The 23281-nt window shown below is 39.6% G+C and overlaps 1 protein-coding gene across 2 annotated transcripts in view; it reads right to left on the bottom strand.

The window, feature by feature from the left end:
* Positions 1-633: 633 nt before the first annotated feature.
* CNTN3 (contactin 3) overlaps positions 634-23281 on the bottom strand; it is a 166917-nt gene continuing 144269 nt past the window's right edge. Inside the window, exons 12-21 of one of the 2 annotated variants that reach the window (XM_028719369.2) lie at positions 18631-18748; positions 17075-17233; positions 16819-16968; positions 15001-15071; positions 13085-13319; positions 12778-12893; positions 11604-11790; positions 7563-7675; positions 5736-5904; positions 634-3524 (exon numbers count right to left, since the gene is read on the bottom strand). In XM_028719369.2, coding sequence (XP_028575202.2) covers positions 3427-3524; positions 5736-5904; positions 7563-7675; positions 11604-11790; positions 12778-12893; positions 13085-13319; positions 15001-15071; positions 16819-16968; positions 17075-17233; positions 18631-18748 — 1416 coding nt within the window. In that variant the 3' untranslated portion in view covers positions 634-3426. The remainder of the gene's footprint in view (positions 3525-5735; positions 5905-7562; positions 7676-11603; positions 11791-12777; positions 12894-13084; positions 13320-15000; positions 15072-16818; positions 16969-17074; positions 17234-18630; positions 18749-23281) is intronic. The other variant, XM_077925028.1, reaches the window with a different exon arrangement.

The raw sequence follows: 23281 nt of genomic DNA, 5'->3' as shown, positions 1-23281 counted from the left end.
GGTTCTCAACAAAGAAGAATGGATAAGCAAGGTGATGGACTATGCGGAATTGGCAAAGTTAACAGCCAAAATAAGAGGACCTAATGACGAATGTTTTATGGAAGAATACAAGCTTTTTTTGGATTGCTTAAATAAATACTATATTATGATGAACGCGCAAGCAGGATTTAAACTATGAGCAACAGAAGGAATTAGAGATACTGTTATTTTGTTGTTATGGTATAAGGGAGAGAAGATAGAGTACAGCAAAGGGGGGGGGGTAAAAAGCATCATGGAAAACAGGATGGGAAATTGACAAAAGAATAGAAAAAACTATGTATTAGAGCACATATGTTAAACTTTTGAAAATTAAATCAATTAAATTTTAAAAGCGCTATGTTCTATTTGACTGAAGACCAGGAGTGTTGGGGAGGCTGCTATTCAGGAATTGTCTCAATTCTTGGAAATGCAGTTTAAAAACCACTGGCTTAAATCAAAACACTCCAGCTTAACTCATTTATGGACAGAAAAGGAGAGACGTATCACTTGCCAGGCTATTCTTACGAGCATAAGGAACAGACCTGTACATGCCTGCAATGTTAATACGAAATGTCTGTGATTCTATAGCAACAGGATGTAACACAGGCATTTTTCAATGTTATAAATATTTTATTAGAATAAAAAAAATACATACAGATAACCATAGGATATACACACACAGCTAGGAGTTGAAGGGGAAATTGATAAAACTTTTCAATATGAAACAAAATACTCTGCACACATCTCATAGAGACAATAGAGCAAGGATTTAAATTCAAGAGGATGGTCGTGACAATGGCAATACAGGAACATGATGTATAACTTTCTTATAGCAAGAATGACAGATTCACCTCTCATTGCATGAGTATGAATTACACAAAAAAGGAGTTTGTTCCCACCTATCGGAAAGTGTTTGGAAGCATCAGTAGTTTGCCATGTTGAAGAGCAAGTAACTATTTATGTTCTTTTACTATGTACAATATATACAGATTTTCCCAAGACACTGGGAAAAAGAGTGTGTTTTAAAGTTTGGGCTGTATGGTGATATATTATCCGAATGCATAATAAAATTTAGAGTGATATCTGAATTGTTCTATGGCTGACACCTGTCAGGAGTAAGTGTGGAAAAGAAATTTTGAGATGAAAATTGTGTAAACATTGAAACTGTAGTCATTCAAATGTACCAAGAATAGATTTCTCTCTCTATATATATACCCATTGCTATGAAAATGTTGATTTAAAACAGTCCAGTTAATAATACTGACAAAAGTCTCTGCTGATAAATAAGAAAATGGCAGTGAAGCTGTTATCATCCAGGATCATTCTAAAAAGTGGATAAATTGCAGCAGGACCAATATTCAAAGAGCATCCAATGAACGGGACACAAAATGTAGCAGTGGTATATAGAAGGGCAACAGATTTAGGGCTGCATATTCAGATACACCACAAATAATTTAGGGCGGTAATATTCCCTGGCTATAAGGCTCTGGTGCATTGCACCAAAAAGTGTGATGTTCTACTCTGGGCACTTCTTCTGTGTTTATTTTTTATTTTATTTTTTAAAAAAATACAATGATAAATATGACGTATAGAGAAGAATGTCAAAATATAAGGAACGGGAGGAGTTATAGGTTACAAAGAAAGAATAAGGAAGCCTATCTTAAAGGAAGCTATGTAATGATATCTTATAGTGTACTGAACATATTAGGAAAAGTCTAAACTCATGCGACAGAAGGCTTTTCAGTTAGGGTCAAGATGCTGTAATTGTTGCATGGCTGAACAATATTAGAGCTACCAACTTTTAGCTGAATAGAAATCGGAAGTAGGTCCGTATTAAGGGCTAGTGGCAATATTTTATTTGCCGTGTCTTTCTGTGGCGAACGCTCCTCTCTTGGCAGTAATACTTGCTGGGTGAAAAGACTGGAATCCAAGTAATACCTGATATTCCAGAACATTCTAGCAGCCCCTACACTAGGAGGTTTGATCGTTGTACTTTTATGATGCTAAGCTAAAACTGCTGATTCGTAATTTCAAAGAGGAGCACTCTGTGCTGCACTAATGCAGACTGGTAGAAAAGGCCAAGGACCATTAAGTGCTCCAGGGTGAAAATAAGCCCCCGGGCCTCTTGATACTCAAATTGTGATTCCAGTTGCTGGGCATCACAAGTGGGGAGGGTGCTCTTGTGCTAGAGTCTTGATTTTGGGCTTCCCATGGGAATCTGGTTGGCCTCTGTGAGGACAGGATGCTCGGCTAGATGGGCCCATTGGCCCAATCTAGGAGGCACTTCTTATGTGATGCTGTACAGACATACAATCCTTCAAAAACAAAATTCTAAGAGCTTCCATCAGTGCAGCATCTAGAAGAAAGTTTCCTCTTTTTTACGATTGAAAAAAAGCTTAAAAACCATAAAGAACTTGACTATTTAAATCTATTTTTTAAAAACAAAATAAGAACAAGCAGTTGAACATTCATGTAGATGGTACAAAAAAAATGGGGGCAAGGGGGACTTTAAATGGGGGACGCGGGTGGCGCTGTGGGTAAAAGCCTCAGCGCCTAGGGCTTGCCGATCGAAAGGTCAGCGGTTCGAATCCCCGCGGCGGGGTGCGCTCCCGTTGCTCGGCCCCAGCGCCTGCCAACCTAGCAGTTCGAAAGCACCCCCGGGTGCAAGTAGATAAATAGGGACCGCTTACTGGCGGGAAGGTAAACGGCGTTTCCGTGTGCTGCGCTGGCTCGCCAGATGCAGCTTGTCACGCTGGCCACGTGACCCGGAAGTGTCTTCGGACAGTGCTGACCCCTGGCCTATAGAGTGAGATGAGCGCACAACCCTAGAGTCTGTCAAGACTGGCCCGTACGGGCAGGGGTACCTTTACCTTTTTAGATATTTGTGGTGTTTAATTAGTAAGAAAAAAAGGACATAAAACAAAAGGCCAGAATGATAGTTATCCAGTTACCATTCACCATTGTGAGGCTTTTAGAAAATAACTCAAAGTTTCCCATCAGATACTGCTGAAATACGGATTTGTTTTATCTTCCATCTGTGTGTATGTGTATGATTTTGTTGCAATTTACATTAAAATAATTCCGAGTTGCTTGGAAAATGGAACTCTCGCATCTTTTTTGTTTTGCAATGTGCATCCTCTTATTTTTGTCATTTCCGAAGCATGTAATGTGTAAAGTCCTTTGGTTCATTACATTTTAAGGCATTTTATATTCCTTTAGAAGGAACTGTTTAATATGTATATGGTTTGCTCTTTATTTTATTTTTTGAATGAAATTCATAGAAAGTGTTTAAAATCAATGGTAGCAGATCCATGCATAACCACCATTTGTAGTTGTTGCTATTGTTGTTTTAAAAAGCACTTTTAAAGTAAATTATTCACCTGGCCTTCACCTATCTGTGAAAATGCATCAACACAATACCACTTTAAAGATAAAGCATAGTGTTATTGACATACAGCTGGATAGGCCATTTAAGACTGCTGCCCCAGAACCTCTTGCATCCATACCTACAACAAATGGGAAAATATATGATTAGTTGGAAAGCAAAATATGCATGTTCTTAATCCCCCTCCCCAAAAATACAACCCTTTCTTTCGGCTCTCACTAGTGCTTACTGCTTTACATCATAGAAATCTCCCCAACTGCTCATCTTCAGAAGTGCCTTTCCATATGCCATAGCTTTATGCATTTACAGTGCAATGCACTGCATGTCTACTTAGTAGTAAAACCGATGGAATTCAATGAGCCTTTCTTTCAGGTAGGCCAGGTACCTATTTGCATTTTCCCTTACTGACATTTTCTCACATTGGTATGGGACTATGTGACATGGCATGTTTATTGCACACCAGCATGAAATCTGCTTGCTGAAGGCTGGTTTAGAACTATTTAAAATAAATAAAATCATAATAGATATTTATGTCTTGTAAAGTAGCACCAAATCCTCTAGAAAATGCAATCAACTGCATGTTTGTAACTGCTGAGAGCACCCATATAGACAGAATCCGAAACATGTTTCTAGGTTGGCTTGGAAGCAGCTGAGGTGTGAAGGAACATATAAAAAGATGGGTCTTCTGAGATTGTAGAGCCATTTGTTCTATTGGGACCACTGACTGGTAAGCTTCATTTGCAACGGACTAGTTCCCATAGACCATTGTAAGGACAATGTTCCATTAGTTCCCAGGAGCTATTAAGAAATAGCTTTACATTTCCCCTGAATGACGTTATGCTGTCCAGCTATTGTCATTACCCTTGATCTTAGACAAACAATTGAGAAGTGATATATTGTATATACTTTAAAAACAATTGAAACAAATTAATATTTGGAGTATTTATTCAGCTATCTCCAGTTCTGAAAAACAGACTGAAAAATTAAAAACTGATTCTCCTACACATACTGCTGTCTAATTTACATGGTAATTTACTAGCTCAACTGAATGCAATTTGTCATGCATAGGAACATGAAGAATTTTAATTGGGTTCTTTTTCATAACATTAATGTAGTGCATAAATCCCCTACGCCACCCTTTTATTAATCAATATAAACTCAATTTCGAAAACAGCACTGCCCAACAACTTTTTGCAGAGTTCAAGTTAAATGGATTGCAACTGAGATTTACCTGTATTTCTCTGCTGGGGTACAGCAGATTATAAACCACCAGCACCAATATCATCTATAATTTTTCCGTGCTGTTCACATGGTCCAATGCCCTCAGTTTGCTGATAGGATAGGCCTGTGTTGTTCCTATTTTTCCACTAGTCTCAATTTAAATCTAGTGGGCCTCCGTAGTCCATGTCATCTGCTTCCCTCCAAGATACTGACTTCACCAAATTATGTGCCTCTTCACCCATAATTCTGAGTTTAACATGTGTGATCTTTGTTGCATATTTTGTGGTGTCTTCAGCTTGTAAACTGCCTTGTATATGTAGAAAGGCAGGATACAAATTGAAAGTGAAATGAAACTGAAATCTAAGCCTATATTTACAAGATTCCATTGTATAATAACAATTCTCAGAGTGGTTTGACAATCAATCCTTTCCCAGGGAACTCTGGAAGCTGGATATGTGTGAGGGGAATAGGCGTCCCCTAACAGCTCTCAGCAGCCTTAAGAAACTGCAGCTCCCATACTTATTTGGGGAAAGTAATGATGGTTTAAGAGACGCGGGCGGTGCTGTGGGTTAAACCACAGAGCCTAGGATTTGCCGATCAGAAGGTTGGTGGTTCGAATTCCCGCGACAGGGTGAGCTCCCATTGCTCGGTCCCAGCTCCTGCCAACCTAGCAGTTCGAAAGCACGTCAAAGTGCAAGTAGATAAATAGGGACCGCTCTGGCGGGAAGGTAAACGGCGTTTCCGTGCGCTGCTCTGGTTCGCCAGAAGCGGCTTAGTCATGCTGGCTACATGACCCGGAAGCTGTACGCCGGCTCCCTTGGCCAATAAAGCGAGACGAGCGCCGCAACCCCAGAGTCAGCCATGACTGGACCTAATGGCCAGCGGTCCCTTTACCTTGACCTTTACTAATGACGGTTTAACGTGGCATCATAGTGCTTCAATAGTATGATGTGAATGTGACCTTGCTTTGAAGCAATTTCATGACAAAGGGTTAAATTAGTTTCTTCCACTAAATAAAATTCATATCTCACATCAACTCTCAGTCTTTAAAGATAAACCATAATGTCCTACTTATGATGAAACTCCATTCATCAGCATCTAGTAAACATACTTGCTAGTTTAGGAATTTTAATCTGTTCGCTGCTAATGCCGTCTCCACCATCAGTCACTGCTTTCACTTCTATAATGTAGTCATCATTTAAAGGGAGCAGAAGTTCTGCAGATGTTCTGTTAGTAATAAGGACACTGAGCTCGTTTTGACTGCTAGTCCGATACAAAATCTGAAATATGGAAAAGAAAGCTGGTAATTTTAGGGATGTTATTTCATCTAACATGATACATTTAATGTCATTTTAAGATGGAAGGGGGGGGACACACAAGAAGAAGGGGGAGGCATAGCACACTACGGAATTCTACCTAATCTCTTCCGAGGCACTGAAAGTATACAGCATCAGTCAAGTACCTTTATCCCAGCTTTGATCTAGAATGCAAGAGTATACAACAACGAATACATAATATATTCTATTGAGTTTCTCAGTAATGGGGTCGTCTATAAATTATTACTCTATTTGGTGCTTGCCATTAGCTTGATCAATGACTCAAAGCAATAAATAGGGTCAGGATACTGGAGTGTCAAGCACACGAGAAAGTGAAGAATTATGGGCTATGTGGAGAGAAAGTTTGTATGTAGTAAGTCATTATTCTACCTTGGAATTAAACTGAATATTTCTTGCTGGTTTTTTTTTAAAAAAATTAAATTCATGCAGTTATAACAACATCTGCGCTCCACTGCAATAAACCTCACAGCAAGATGCAATTAACAAATAAGTGATTTTGGCAATTGGGATTTCTAAGGCCATTCATGAGATACAGAAGTTCAGATTTTAGTGAAAATTCTTCCCCCCACTTTCTCTCTTTTTTTAAAACAAAATTGTGCTGACAAAGCAAAAGCTGAAAGCTAACCTAAACCACATGTCACCTCCAATGAATTTGGAATACTCAAAAACAATATAATTAGTGTTATTAATAGTTAGAGAAAGACACCTGCGCACACTGGTTCTTTCCAGATTGCTTACTCCGTGGGTAATTCTCCACTCTGATACTAAATCAGAAACTGGGATTGGGGTAAGATAGGCTATAGAGAGAAAGGTATGAAGTTGTGTGAAAATTTTGTGCAATGATTACTCTTCTGGGCTTTGCATGTTCCCAATCTGTTGCAGAATTAATTACCATGAATGGAGCAAACCCATATGGCTGCAAGGCATCAAGCATGATAAACTGTATAATTTAAGGGCTAGTGCAGAAAATCTTAGGCATATAGTCCATGATGACCTGTGCAACTAATGGAACGCACAATGATGTCCTCTCCAAATCTTTTTTTTTTTAAAAAGGCAAATTCTTTTTTGGTTTCAGCCAGAAGTACGAATGCCTGGGATTTTCTGCATAAAATTGTATGGCTCTTTAAACAAAGGAAAACATTTTAAGTGGTTGTTTTCCCTGTTCTAGGCCTAATTCAATTGCTAATTAGAGCATTCGAAAGGGAGCCTGCTGTGAAGATACCGATGAATGTGTGCAGGAGCATTTGATACTGCCAAAGAATTGATGCAATACAGGGGTCAGCAAACTTTTTCAGCAGGGGGCCGGTCCACTGTCCCTCAGACCTTGTGGGGGCGGACTATATTTTGAAAAAAATAAATAGATGAACGAATTCCTATACAAGTTTCCTAAGAACTGAGGTTGTGGAGATATTAAGACCTGGTTACTGACACATTTTCATTTAGCCCTACATTTTATATTACAGGAGGCTTTTGGTGTTTTTTGTTTTTTTTATAAAAAAAGATAATCAGTGGAAAAAGAGTATTTCCCAGCACTGATAGAAACAGCCTGTTTCTAAGCAAGCATTCTGAACGGTATCACTGCAGTCTCGCTGGTTACTTACCTTATAACCAATGACTTCTGACTCATTTTCCATTGCATGCACCTGCTCCCAATTCAGCATGACCCTGGAGTCAGTAACGTTCCACACAACGTTTCCTGGAGGCTGGCTGGGTGCTTTAAATGCATAATGAAAACATGATTTTAATTTACTTGGCATTAGAGATTTATTATGTGCGAGCAAATACCAAGCCAGGTAAATTGACTGTCATGACATGTTAGATGTAGGAGCACTTTCACAAAGAGCCATCTCATTTGTACTCTAGATTCATTTCTTAAAATATGGAGAGGCATGTAAATATTATTATGTTTTAAAATGACTTTGGACCTTCCATTAAATATCCTCAAAGAGAAGTGTCAGCATAAAACGCTGCAACTTTTTGTTGTTTTTTGTTTTGTTGTTGTTACATGTACTTCATTGGTGGGGGATCTGTTTATTCATTCATTCATTCATTCATTCATTCATTCATTCAACTTCTACACCGCCGTATACACAGAGGTCTCATTCTCGCTGTACTCCTTTCTGTTCTTTCTTAAGTGATTAGTAAAGGAACCCTACAAATTGCGACAAATAAGAGAGACCATTTTAAAGACTCAATCATACCATGACAGAACATTGTTTAGGTGGAATTTGCAATGGGGGTGCTTTTCAAAGTGTAACTGTTAGTTTTAAGAAAATAAAATGAAAAGTAAATTCAAAGTCAAAGAAAAACAAACTGTTATTTATTAAGCTGTCATTCTGGGTAGTAATGAGAACTGCTTAATTCAGTCAAGAGATGGTGAACTTGAATGTGTTTCTAACTGTTTAAAGTTAGTGTGCGCACTCACACAAATAAAGCATAAACGGTCCTATTAGCCCAATTTTGAAATTTCAACCAACATTTTAACCTCTGTTTAGAGATGTATTGAACATTTCAGTTTCCAGGAAATTTAGACATCGCTGTTTCGTGTCATTGTTCTCTGTTGGCTGCTGCTTTGGCAGCATTTTTATTAGCCTTCCTTTAATTAGACTTTATTAGGCTTCTTTCATCTCCTTGCATTATTCAGTTATGTGATTGCTGATCACGTAGCAAACATTTCCAACAGAATGTTGTGCAGCCAATCAGGTTAGTCTATGAGCTTATGTAAACTGAGGGCAAACAAAGTCAATTGAGAGAGGTTAACAACTCAACAATAGCTGAATGCACTCCCTGCAACAAAAATATTTAAGGGTGGGGCTGCTTTTTAGATACTGCCTAAACTGTTCAGAAAAACAAACACACACCACCACTATTTTCGGCTTGGTCCTATCCGGGTTTTCAGCCACAGAGCTTCTGTAACAAATCACTATCTCCTAAAACTGCAGGATAATTATATTAGTATCCGCTAAAGTGATAAATGGCTAAGCCTGACTGTTGCGGCATTGATTTCAAAGCATGCTAATGATCTATGCTGTGGTTTGTTATACGTAATGTTCTCCTGGGGAAATGTGTGTTGGTTGCTCAAGCTGCACGGCCGTAACCGTAGACAGAAGTGGCTCACTGCACTAACTTCCCGCTAGGTGGGTGGCTGTTGCTTACTGGGAGGGAGATGGGTGAGGCAGTGGGAAAGCCAGCATGGTGTAGTAATACTGGTGGAAGCATGGCTTCCCACTGCCCCACACCTCCCCAATAAACACAAGTGACCAACCTGCTGGGGAGCTAGGCCAGTGGCTCTGCCCCATTTGTGATTGCAGACCTGTAGATTGCATAGGGCAGGCCAACATTCTGGACCTTGTTTCTTGGCTGGGCAGAGTGAGGGTGATCTGAAAGTGGGGTATATGGCCATCAGTCCCTTGTCGTGGTCATTATTACGGTAATTAATTAATAACAATAGTCCTGCATGCAAGTGTTTTTCAACCTTAGCATTCAAATATTTTTTTAAGGAAGGGGAAGCAAGCATGAAAAGGGAGCTTCCATTTTCCACAGTGCCTACTGCAGGGATGAGCAGGGGTGGAGAGAGATAACAATCAACTCTGTAGCATGTGCCCTTGACTTGCTTCAACCTTTATAAGATAAATAGGCAGTTTTCAATCTTACATTAGGATTATAATTAAAAAGACAAAGGTCATTGAAAATGATTTTACTTTTTCAATTACTACGGAATTGTAACATCATAACCTGAATAGCCGTGTTCAGCCGCAGGGGTCATTACTAGTTTCTCCTTGCTTAATTTCTACGAGCCTCTTCACTGGTTCCCAAATCTATACTGAAATACACATTTCCATCTCTCCACATCACATCAGAAAGTTGCAATTAGGAGAGCCTCAATTATTACGGACCCACTGTGCAATAATAGACTGTGATGAGAATGCTGAAACTCATGCTGAATCTGAGAGCGTCAGAAATTAAACTGGATTGGTTAGCTTCCCCCCGCCCCCAAGAATTCTAATAAGGCTAAATTCCTGAAATGATGACACAAAGTGAAATTTACCGGCATATCTGTGGGAACACCTAAGTAGTTCTGAAGAACTGGGCTCTACCTGATCTGCCAGCAGTAAAACCAAGTTTTAAAAGGCAAATTAGTGACTTCCCTCTCCCATGACCTCCGCACCCCAGTCCCCTGGAAGTTCTGCATATGGACAACCTGCCAATCTGTCAATCACCAGGCAGCAACTTTAAAATCTGCACATGATCGCAATGTGTGTATTGAGTGTGTGTGTGTGTGTGTGTAGGCGGCTAAAATTAGACAATCAATTTACTAAGTTTGTACACCATTCTCTTTTATATTTTATCTTACTTTATTTTACTGAACACTGCTTTGGTATCTTTTGGCTGCAAGGCAGTTTATAAACCTTCAAATAAATAAAATTTAAAAATAAATGACCACTAGGGAGTAGAGTCCTCTGACCACCAGGGAGGGGAGGTATTTCAGATTTCTAAACTATAGATTTTGATGCTAATTCTAACCTTCATCTTAACACCTAGAGGAATAATATAATCCATCTGAGTTATACTTTATACAAATTTATGTTGAAGTTGAGTGGCAGTGAGAGCAGCACTAGATGCTCATTAGGTGGGAGTGCTTTTGGCATGGCGGGGCGGTGGGGGGGGGGGAAGATGCCTTCATTTTTCAAGAGCCTTGGGAAAGGAGCCAATTTGCTTTTGATATATTGGAGGACAAAGTGGTTTATTTCCGAGATACTCCGAGTACCACATGTGGGCCATTTGCCCATTTCTAGTCAAATCAAGAGGCAACAGTTCAAGGAGAATCCTGCATCTCGCGTAACAACAGTAAGATACACCTATGTTTCAATATGTACCACAACATTGCCACTATACTGAAGGCAAGTAATAGGAACGCTTCCCCCAGAGAGTTCCAATTATGCTAACAATAGTAGTAATAGTAGCAGGTAATAGTAATAACAACAACCTCCGTGCTCTTACCTGTCCAAAGCTGGAAGAATGCAGCAGGTGCAAATCCAAATATACTATGCATATCACCCACATCAGAATTGTATACATGCCCACTAGTCTGTGAAACAGTATCCTTCACTGTTGGATATGTGTGTCTGTGCGCGCGCGCGCGCGCACACACACACACACACACACACACCTATGCATATTCTTCAGCAGTGACAGGGTTCACAGCTTGAAAGACCTCCCTCTTCCTAAAGAAATCAGAACCAAACTCCAACGATACATGACTGATATGTAGCTCTAAAATCCCAAAGGTTTAAGCTATTGAGCAACAAATTGGTTACCGCCAGATTATCAGTATAACAGGAATGTAGTTTCAGGTGCACAGAGAATGCTTTGGTTTAAGTATATTGAAGCCTAGTTGCCTGCCTATATCTGAAAACAGCCCAAGCACTGTTCCCATTATGTAAGAGTTGTGTTATTGTCTTCCCGGAAGACACAAAAAATAGATAAAAGGTCTATTATTGAAACTTCTTTGGTTAGCAAGCAGGCTTCCAAAGCATCACAGAGCTTACGGTAGCATTAGTAAAAGTTTATTTTGTTTTCCTTGCAAGAAAAGGAACCCCATTGTGACATTTTCCCCTCCTGCCCCTAGTGATGGTACCTACGTGTTTTTTTTGTGGTAGCATTGACAGTGGCACTGAAAGGACCTGCTCCTGCACTGTTGTATGCTCGAACAGCTGTATAGTACACAAGGTTGCTCATCAGGTCTGTTATTCTTACTGATGTCTCATTTCCAATGGCTTTTATTCTGTTGGAAGACTGTTCTTTTCCACCGTTATTCCAGTACCTCACCTAAAGGGTACAAAAAGTAAGCTACTTAGAACATATTGTTGACCTTGCTGCTTACTCTGATATAGCTATTTATCACCTATTGCTTAGCAGGTCCAATTGTCTGAATGCAATTTTACTTTCAGACTATTATGGGAAATAGAACAGTATTGAAAGGGACCCCCCCCCCAATGTTTTTGTTTAAAACCCAGAGAAACAGCTCTATTTTCGTAGACGTTGCAGTTACTCAGCAGCTCTCTACCATTACATGGGCACACAGCACTATTGCTATTAAGTATTGCAAATGTCAGTATCGAATTTTGTGCCTGGCTTGTTTTGTAGTCAGCTTAAACACCAGTTTACATAAAGTCATCGTGCACAAGCAATTTTACTACCTTTCCCAAAGCAGAAAGGAACACAACCATGGGTATTTAAATGCAACTGGGTTTTTATTAATGGAAACTGGGTACGGTGCTTATCTTTGCTGGAGAAACAGCAAGAGATGCTGTAGATACCAAGCAGGCATATACAGATAGCAAAAGCAGAGCTGGCTGCCAACTGATTTCCATTCTCAATGCAGTTTTAGTGAGCTTGCAGTAATTGATCTGGCATGAGGCCAGGAAATAAGGCAAAGCTCAAGTTTTACACATACAAAAAGTGGGAATAGTTACATTTGGCTTTTATACTCTCCCCCAGAACAGATTATTTGTGACTATGCCATGTGTTCGCCTAGATTCAGGAGCAGAAAGCTCCCTTTCTAGTTTCAAACAGCAGGCCTGTTTAGCAACTTCCCTTCCAAAATTTGGGGGAGAGAAAAAAGTACATCACCAGATGTTTGAATGACTCATTTTTCCATAAAGAAGCAAAGACTGAGCAGCTGATTTTAACAGCAAGCTTTGGCTTCCAACAGGCAACTGAATAATGATTTGAAAGTAAAAGAAAACCAAACACCTTATCACAGTCATGTTAGCTTCTAGGAAAAGGAACATTTTCACAGGGTTTTATTTTTACCTCATAGCCCAGCAATCTTCCACTACTCATTTTCCAAGGAATGGAAACCCAGGAGACTTCAATTACAGAAGATGAGAGGCTGTTTGCAGATACACCAGAAGGTGCTATGGTGGGTTCTGCATTAGGAAACAAAAACAATAAGAAAACCCAGGGTAGAAGGGGAATCAGGAAAAACAAATAAACTTAACGAACTCACTGGCCAACTAATTAACATGGCTTCACAGATACTAGCAAAGCAAATATTTATATTTCACTCATTGACATGGGAAATAACGACAGGTATGTAAGAGATGATTCAAAAACCCACCTTCTTCAGCAGAATACACTGTGGTCACGGGGCTAAATGGTCCTTCTCCTTTATTATTATACACACCAACCTTGACTTCATATGGTGAAAAGGGCAAGATGCTTTCGTTTCTGAAGACGTATCTGGGTGTGTCAGGTGATGTGACAACTGTCTGTATCCAGGTTGTAACTCCAAGAGGTCGGAAAGCTACGACATAGCCAAATCCTTCACCATTTTGTAATTCTTCAGGAACGGGCTAAGCCAAAAAATTGTAAATGAAGAAAATACTAAAATAACAACAAAAAATTCAAGCTATGTAAACATAACAAATCTAGTAAAATAATTATTTGATGTCTCGTTTGTCTAATCAATGTTATGAGGAAGAGAAGCTTGACTCCTGAGGTTTTAAATTAGCCAAAGGGGCAATGGGATCCAATTTAAGAAACCCAAGGGCACATTAGGAACGCATGTGCTAGCACATGTATTTAGCAGTATATCCCAAGGAAGTCTGCAGACCCGACTTACCATTAGGGGCACCTCATTCTTCCCCTGTACAATGGAAATACTGCAACACGATCTCACAGTGCCATTTCCAGCAACATTCTGGGCTTTTACAAAGCATGCCTATTGCTTGATTTAGCAAGTTTTTTAAATCACTAAATGTTTCACAGAGAGGACATTCAGTTCAGCCCCAGTATTCAGTGGCATAAATTCCATACAGCATTAAGCCGAGTTATCATTGTCAGTCATTTATTAAGCACAGATGATTAATTAAGAGCCGCACAGAATATAAAACAGATCAGGTCCCATTCCCTATCCAAACCAGTAACACAAAAAGCATAATAATCAACTACACAGAAAGTTAATATTATAATCTAATAAACACATGTGCAGTGCAAAAGAAAGATGACACAGGAAGCCAACAAAGGGAGAGAAGCGATAACATCCGCTAGGTACAGTAAGGAAGTGTCTTGTTTGAAAAGGGTTTGAAAGATAGAGGGGAGTCAGCCTGATGGATGGCAAAAGAGAGATTATTACATTTACAAGGAAGAGAATAGGAAAAGGAACAAAGGTGGGAATTAGAAAAAAGAAACTATAAAGGGAAGAAAGGAGCACTAACTGAATGAAGATTGTAACCTGGGGAATAGGAATGAATGGAACATAAAACAAAGCCACAACAGAAATACAATAAGCTTTATCCCTAAAGAGACCAAGGACTGGTGCATTCATTAGCCCTAAATGAACAAATTTTGAAGTGTGTTTACTCAGATGCAAGTCCCATTCAGTTTGACAGCAATTCCTAACTAGTTTTAGGATGACAATCTTAGTAAGAGACACCATGTTTGGGTTTCCACTATGTGGAGGCTTGGAAGGTTGGAAGTTGGCTCTATAAAGGCAAATACATCCAGGATTTTACAGAGTGTTGACTTAAGAAGCCTATTTCCAATGTCATCACTGTCATCAAAGGGATAGACCACTAAGGGAAGTAATGGCAGGCCTTCGTACCCTTTCAATCTACAGGTTTCTCCTACTGGAGTATTTTTCAGATGGCCTCAGCCAGACTGGGATAAATCTGTGTGATTTTGTTTATGTGTCAAATAATCTTACAGGAAATCTCAGACCTAAACTCTGAAAACATATGCTATTTGTTGGGGACATAAAGTTGATGAGAAGAGGTACTTTCAGTATCCAAGTAGCTGTTTTAATTTTTGTGTTAACTCTGAAAACCTATGAGACTATTATAATAATAAGCTTAGCTAAATATTGCTCTGATAATATTCTGGAAAGAGGCCAGGAAAAGCATACATATTAAGATGACAGAACAAGTCAGCTGTATCAGATAAATGAACGTTTATGTCAGTTATTGGGTAATTTTTTACTGAGTAGATAATAAAAAAGGCAACTTTTGGGAAATAAATTCCAAGCAGAACACTTACATCCCATGTGATGACCAGTTCAGACCTGCTGCCGCCTCCTCCACTCACTTCAGATGGTGGTACCTCAGGCACTGTACAGGGAAAACACACATTAGCTGCACATGAATATAATAGAAGGCGCATTAATTGAATGGTCCCAGAAATTCAGAAGTGAAACTGTATCAGTTCTATATCATGACACAGAAATTTATTTAGATCCCTGCATAGTGAAGAAAGAGGGGTTCTTTTATCTCATGACATGTATCTCTCTGGGCCCCAATTCTCCCTCTCCAGGATATTTACTATAATGTTGAGGGCTCAAGCAGGTCAATTCCTCTCTTTCTCTGCCCTCCTAGGCTTCCACCCTGGGGAGGTCACTTTGGTGCTGCTAACACAGCAATTTGACTACACCCCTGGAGACACACTCCATTGTCACTCGAGACAGACAGATGCCATAAGTTTGTACTTCTATGTTTCTGTGTTCATAGGGAGTCTCCAACTTATCTAAAAGCCACTATCTTATTTTGGAGTCACCCGAATGAGTGTTCAAGAGTCAAAATTCATTATTAGTGGGAATAACCATTCTTAATATTCAGAGGTGAATTAAGTTTTCTTTTTTAACCTTACTAAGTCTCCTGAAAGAAGGGAACCCTTCTTCAGACAAAGTCTACAAAGTGCTGAGTATGTTCTATGAGTATTGCTTGACTGGCAGATTTCTCCCAGGTAGTGCTTGAATTCTTGTAGCTCAAAGACGGACAGAGCTGGTTTCTATGTTACATTTATGCTCAATAATTTAAAGAAAGCTGCACAAAGATTAAGAAGGCCATTCTGAATTCTTATCATAGTAGAATTATGACATCCTGCTTTTCAGTGCTCTGCTGATTAAACTGCACAATCACATTCTAAGGAGAGAAAATATATGTATGTATTACAAAAAGGAAAGGAACCCCGTGAAGCATGTGCAAGCATTACATAAAGGTTGCAGTCACCTTGTCAGCGTGGGTGGCAGAGTCTCAGAAGAAGAAAAAACAATTGTTAAGCAATTTCTATCTGAGTGCTCCTGTTCAATACTCACACAAACCTACTTTATTCTCTACCATTTTTTAAAACTATATAAACAAGTTGTTTTGACTACTGCAAAGAATACTCTGATCTTCACTTGTATTCACAATTTTTCCACTTTCTAAACATCAATGGCAAAGCCGCAATACTGTGGAATAATTTTCTTATTCCTGTGTAGGCTTATTTCTCGCCTTTACCTAAAATATTCCAGGGCTGCACATCAAACACCACTATTTAGTGACCTTCTCCAGTAATCTCCAACCTGTGGTGACTGAAATTGGTTTTCCTTATCTTAGGATGTGAGGGTCCACAGTATATGCGCTTTGCTATGCCTCACCTAAGAATGTTCAGTGGTGCCAAAAGCAAAGCATTAGACATGCCAGCAAAAGCCATTCTGTCAAGCAGTGCTATGGCAACAACTTCTAGCAGAACAGATAGGTGACACTTTTTACATTGGATGGAACAGAATTCAGGACTGCGGCAAGCACCCCACTGTTACAATTTGGCTTCTCTAGTTCATCATTTTGTACAAGGCAAAGATTTTCAGTATATGCATTAATATGTAACTTCATGTAAAAGTTGTCTGAGCACACAAGCACTTGTGTATTATAAATCTGGTTAGTCACTCAGTGCCAAGCACTCATCTCTTGAACTGCATAAAAACAGAAAAAAATCAAATAATTTTACAAAAGTTTTTTAAAAATGTAAAGGTTTGAAAACCTGCTGCACTGAACTTGTATCAATTGAACCAAGCAAACAAACAAAAAACCCACTAACCTGCCTCTTCAGTTCTTACTTTTTCTGAGGGTAAACTAGGTTCTCCACCTCCAATTTTGTTACTGGCAACTATACGGAATTCATATTCAACCCAAGGGTTTAAGTCTACTGCAGTGGCTGTGAACGTCTTCCCATCAATGACATCAGGAACTGTAACAGAGTATTTTGAAAGAAATTGCAAATTCCTGGTTTCCTCCATAACAATAAAATATTAAAATGTAGTCTTCATAAACACTTCAAAAATATTTCCCTCTACCTGTTGTGACTCTTTGCCATCCCACTGAAAAGGGTGTCCTGGCCTGTATTGTATAACTAGCGATTGGGCTGTGATTGTCCAAGCCCTCATGCCAAGTAAGCCGGGCTGTGGTAGCTGTTATTTCATCCACTTTTACACGTTCCGGTGGTCCAGGTGAGCCTAATGCAATAAGATATTAGATTTTTAAATTGGAAAGGTGTTATGAAGGCAGCACTTATTCTACAAATCTTTAAACACAGTGCCAGCTGATTTCTATTTTGCCAGCACTGTGGGGGGAAGAAAACAATTTAGATTGCAATAAAACTGCCATTTTTTACATTTACTAAACTCCTGCTTGGTTATTTTATAGTTGTAAAAGCAAGTTCTGAAACAGCAGTTTCACAAGCAGAGAGCAGATGATGTATTCTTCCGGGGACCTTTATTCAGCAACTTTTCACTACCTTTTCAAATCAGCGTCTTTTACTTTAGTCCTTGATGTCCTGCCTTAATCTGCTAATACATCTTTTTGGTTTGACAATTTGTTATCTAAAGCAGTTTTTGCCATGACGTTCGCTTGGTAGTCATTTCTCCCCTGCACAAAACCGCATCAGCACCCTGGACAGCAATTTAACCCTGAAAGCTTTCTTAAGCATTTCTGGAAATAAGGATTTTCTTCAGTTTACAAAATATACTACTGTCTTCTTCTTCTTCTTAAATACATATTAAAATAAAAACACACACAGAGAACATCAAGTAAGAGCTAATACAATATTATTTTGAAGTAAAATAGTGTAGCCACAGATGAAGATTGTCACATTCACTTTAACACATAAAGACAAATTTCATCCAAATTAGTATTAATTTGTATAGCGTGAATTGATGTATACTTGCACAGTAATACCTTCTCCCTCTCCCTTGTGCCCCCTAAACCTGTGCTGGGTCCCCCCCGCCAGCCTCCAGAAGATTTATTGCAGGAGTAGGCCTCATTCCATACACAAAACAGCTTAGTTAAATCCTATCCTATGTTTAAAATACTTCTGCAGCTTGTAATCTATATATAAAAAAGAGAGAATCCTAGATAGTTGTCAAAATATATAATTTTAGGAACTTCCCTGATTCATTGCTAGAGACTAAGTAGCAATTGGGCTTTCAATAGCAATAAGTTGCTGTGTCTGCACCCCCCACTGCAACATATAAACTGAATATGTGTATTGTGTACTGTTCATTTCCTCAGATCTCAGGAAGTAGGAGGAACATCTCAGAAACCTATGGGAAGCTAGAAAGAAACATTCAGAAACTATCTCCTACCACCACTAATTTAGCACTCTCTGACAGGGACATCAACCAGAGTTCCAACATACAGTCTCTCTCTTTCTGTCACTACTGCTGGTCCTGATAGATCTCAATGTACATGTTGAACCAGCAGGAAATCAACATGGCAAAAAGGAACACTTTCTTGAGGTTTGCAAGGCAGTGTCTGACACTTTAGATACAACAACAGAGCTCTCAAACTCAATCTGGAAACACCCTAAGAGGTGTTTACTTACGCCTAGGTAAGTAAGTAGCATTGCTCATACCTCGAACTATGAGATCTGCTGCCGATGACACACTATCCACTTCCGTCTTCACCATGCACACGTATTTTCCACTGTGTTTCAGTTGGATATTCCTAATCATCAAGTCTCCCGATGCACTCTGTTCAGATAAATATATATATTTAAAATTTATATTCAGTTAGCTTGCTTGTTCTTGGTTCAACAGCATTTGGTTTTTTTCTGGTAAAGAGAAAGAGAGAGGAAGCGGCCTGGTGCTGAGTTAGATCATTAGTCCATCCTGCTCACTACTGTTGACACGAGACTGGCAGCAGCTCACCAGAATTTCATGCAGGAGCCCATCTCAGCCCTAACTGAAAATGTCAGGAGCTGAACCTGCAACCTTTTGCATGACAGCATGTGCTGTATGCACTGAGCTGCAGCCTGTCCCCAACAGGAAGAAATCAGCTTTGAAGTAACACTTCTATAAATACTAGCTTGCATGGAATGCAATCTATCTAGTGTGCACTAGCGTGTGCATGAACAACAGAGATAGAACAGAATATGACAGAGGAAGATGAAATTATTTTCAGTATCTAGATTTGCTTCCCTGGGGAATTTTGAGAAAGCTGGAGGGGAATAATAAAAATATGCCCTTTAAATTTAGATGAATAAAAGAACTGGGATTGTGGCTGTGACCTGACTTCCTTTATGAACTGATCTGGACCCTGCAATCATCATCTGAAGCTCTTCTTCATGTGCCTCCTCCACGAAAGGTCCAGAGGGCAGCAACACAACAATGAGGGCTTTTTTGCTATGGCTCCCCGCTTGTGGAATGTTCTCCCCAGGGATGCTCGCCTGGCCCCTTCATTCCACACCTTTAGGCGCTAGGTGAAAACATTCCTCTTCAACCAGGCCTTTGGCTGTTTAGCATTCTATGACCTTTTAAATGTGTTATTGGTTTGTTTTTGTTTTATTGTGTTCTCATTTTATATTTGTATTTTGTGGTGAACTGCCCTGTGATCCTCAAATGAAGGGCAGTATAGAAAGTTAATAGTACAAATAATAAATAAAAATGTCAAGTACAAATGTAAGATGCTAAAAGCAAGTATATAACAAAACAGCTCCAACCCCAGATTGGATTCTAAGTAAGGGTCAAAGGGTCCTAGATGTAAAGGGAGAAACTTTCATTTTAGTGGAAGAAAATCTGCCTAAGGATACCATGGGACTTTGAATTGGGAGTCCCGGTAGCCAAACTCTGGCCTTTTTCTGCCTGTGCAAGTAAGGCAAAAGACAGAGGAGTAGGTACGGAAGGCCAGGCCTCTGCTGCCGGGTGCCACCATGTACTATGGGCACAAAACACCTGACACCTGCCATGCGCAGGCTGAGCCTTGTTAACTACATAACCAGCCAAGTTATCCATGGGGATAATGGGTCTCTTATTATCCCAGGTCTTTGCTTCTTCTCTTTAGCCTGAGCAATTTAACCTTCTGCCTGCCATCTGACTCTGATATTATCTATGCCACTAATTACTAGCTGAAACTAGCATCCAGCCCCAAATTGGGTAGACAGGTGTGCAGCAAATATAAAATTGACCTTATAAAAAAAGAAGGCAAATGACTCGAGTACTCATTGTTCTATCCAGAGATGTTTGTAATGAGGGTCTCCTTAAAAAGAGAGCAGCTCTTAGAAGCATTACAAATTCCAGTTCCAATGACAGAAGGCTGACAAGTGGTTCTCTCTCTGTGTGTCTCATTTTTCAAACTTGCAAAACTTTATCTTCCTGAAGCACAGATGTCTACTGTGACTTCACACTTCAAGACATCACACTTTGTATGACCCTTAACAATGCATCAGTGTCAGATAGACACTTGTGTGTTTCTGTCAAATAAAATCATCTCACACTGTGCATGTATGCTTCTACAGGAAACCACCAGTAATTTATTTTGATTGTTCACAATCTATAACACCAACAATAAATAATGAAAGAAACGAAGAATAACAACTAAACAGAGGACAGGAGTTAGGCAAGCATTTTCTTTTCTAAGACTACAAAAACAGCAGTGCATAAGAGCCAAAAATCAATTCCGTTAAGAGAGAGACAGAGAAGATAACAGGACGGCCCACTGAGAGCTTCTTAAGCACGAAGCCATGTTCATAAGAAAAAGAAATGCTGACTTTGTTGCAAAGAGTTTATTGGGTCTTTTTTGGATGGAGATTTCTCGTTTGTGGTGGGATGGTTGGGTAAGAGAGTTTTTATAAACCGATGGAAAGAGGGAATGTTAATTATTGTTCTTCTTTGTATTGCAGGAAAGATTTTGCATTTTGGTGTGGTGTGTGCACACTATGTGTGCTGCATTCATGGGTGGTGTGCATGCATGCATGTTCATGCGCGCACCTTGTCAACTTTTTGGCCCCACTCACCACTTACATAAGGACCTTGGAACACTGGCAATCAGGAAACACAATCCTCAGGCTCAAAAAAGTTCCCTAGATATGGTTTAGATGCTTTATTTTCCTTCTGTTTCCCTTATGATCTCAATCAGCAGCACTTTAATCTTTTGATTAAATTATTTTCAGTGGCCTTTGCTTTCCAAAAATACAAAGTCACGTCTTATCTAAAAGAAAGTGTCTTAAAACAAATGTAATATTCTCCTTGCCAGTTTTTTGAAGTGACTAGCTTAATTGAAAACTTAAGTACCTGGTAATGATTAACTATTTCTATGTTTAATACAAGCTGGAATATCTTTAAAAAGTGTTGTATACAATTAATGGGAAAGAGTGTGATGTTTGGTGTGAAAAACTGCGGCACAAAATTCTTCCAGAGAGCACAACATATAAATTCACACAACAGTGAGAACTGACAGTGTAAAGCAACCCTCAAGGCTAAGACACCCACATTCACCCTTTCCAGTGCGGTAATTTATTTGCTGAAATAAATCTTGCACTAAGTGTAAATTTGCCTGTGGGATTGTCAAACCATATATATATATATAAGCTTGTGCACCTCTCCGATGACAAGTTTGAATAGACAAAACAATGCTGTATCTAATCACAGTGAACAATATCATGTTGGCAAGAGAGAGAGTGAAAGTTGAGTTCCAATATTAATCATTCACCGTATCACCAAGGACGCGCTACCAAAGCCTTAGCATTTTGTGTAACTCAGTATTGGGTATCATGAAAGCACTACAAAAATGGTGCAGCAACATGCTCTCAAGCTGTCAATGTTTCTTGGAATTCTGGCAGTTGGAGAGATTTCATTCACATCTTCAGCCCGTGAAATTAGATATGTGTTGCTGTGGTCAATTCACAATGACAGGAAGTTCACCTTCCCTGACCGGCACTACGCTGACTCTTGAAACAGAAATCACCAGCAGTCTGGGTGGTATTAAAACCAGTAACCACACTGTAACCATTTCTAATACTGATGTCTACCCAGTTTCAGCTGATATTAGGCTTTCTGACACAGTAATATCTTCAGTGGCATACAGGCAGCATGTTGACAGTTCAGAAGCTGTGTGCATCATCCGTCAAGAGAATGGTAAGGCAATTTTTGTTTAATCCTTACTTGCTTGGACATCTGGGGTGGTGGTGGTGGTGGAGACTAGCTTACTACACACCAGGCAAAATGTAATATTTAAGGACTATACATACCTGCCTGCATGCGTGTGTGCTCTCTAGCCTGTCTCGTGTGTGCTTTTCTGAAGAAGTGTCACCTCAATTAGCATACGCTATCAAAGACCATCTGTAGTTCACTCCCACAGTACTGGAGAAATCTGGGCAAAACTTCTAATTTTAATCCCCTGCTTTTAAAGAGATGAGCTTGTGACGTTAACATATGAGAGGCAGTCCTGTTCAGGGAAGTTTTAAATATTTAACGCTGTACTGTTTTTAACACTTGATTGGGAGCCGCCCAGAGTGGCTGGGGAAACTCAGCCAGATGGGCGGGGTAGAAATTATTATTATTATTATTATTATTATTATGAGAGTGCTGGAAGTGAAATAATTAAACAGGTTGCCCAATCAGGACCCAGGGGGTGGAGTCAGAGAGACTATAAAACCAGCTCTGGGAGGGGCAAAGGGAGGAGTTCATTGGGAGGTTGGTTGGAATGGGAGTGAATTGGGATAGGTTGAGTTCGTGTAGTGAAATAAGCTGGGTCAGGAACAGTTAGGGGCTAGGAAGACAAGTAAATATCTGAGTGGTGGTTTAGTGAGTGAAAGCAGGTAATGGAAGTTATAGGTCTGGATAGGCACCCCATGAATGTAATTGACTGATACTGTTTATGAAACCACACACTTGTTAAACTGTAATAAATAAACAAAAGTTTATGTTCCAATTTAACCCTGACTGGACTCAGTATTGTACCAGGTAGGGCCTTGGTGGTGGCAGCGAGAAATAAAGTGGTGGCACAAGGATCAATAGACGGTGAAACGTCCGGGGACCCTGTGTGATCGCCACAGAGCTCACCTCACTTTGGGAAGGAAGTACACCTGTGCATAAATTGGACTGGATTTAACTGGTTACAAATGTTCCAGAGCAAACATCTAAAGGAATAAAGCTCTGGAGTAGGGCTGTGCGATGTTAGGTTTTCAACATCGTGATGCATCACCAGCAAAACATCACGGTTTGGTGATAAACCGCAATGTTGCAACAAGCTGACGAGGCGCTGGGAGAAACTGCCTCAGCTCTCAT

Source organism: Podarcis muralis, chromosome 2 (genome assembly GCF_964188315.1).
Source record: "Podarcis muralis chromosome 2, rPodMur119.hap1.1, whole genome shotgun sequence".
In the NCBI taxonomy this organism is placed as follows: domain Eukaryota; kingdom Metazoa; phylum Chordata; class Lepidosauria; order Squamata; family Lacertidae; genus Podarcis; species Podarcis muralis.
This window is presented reverse-complemented; position numbering and strand designations above follow the sequence as displayed.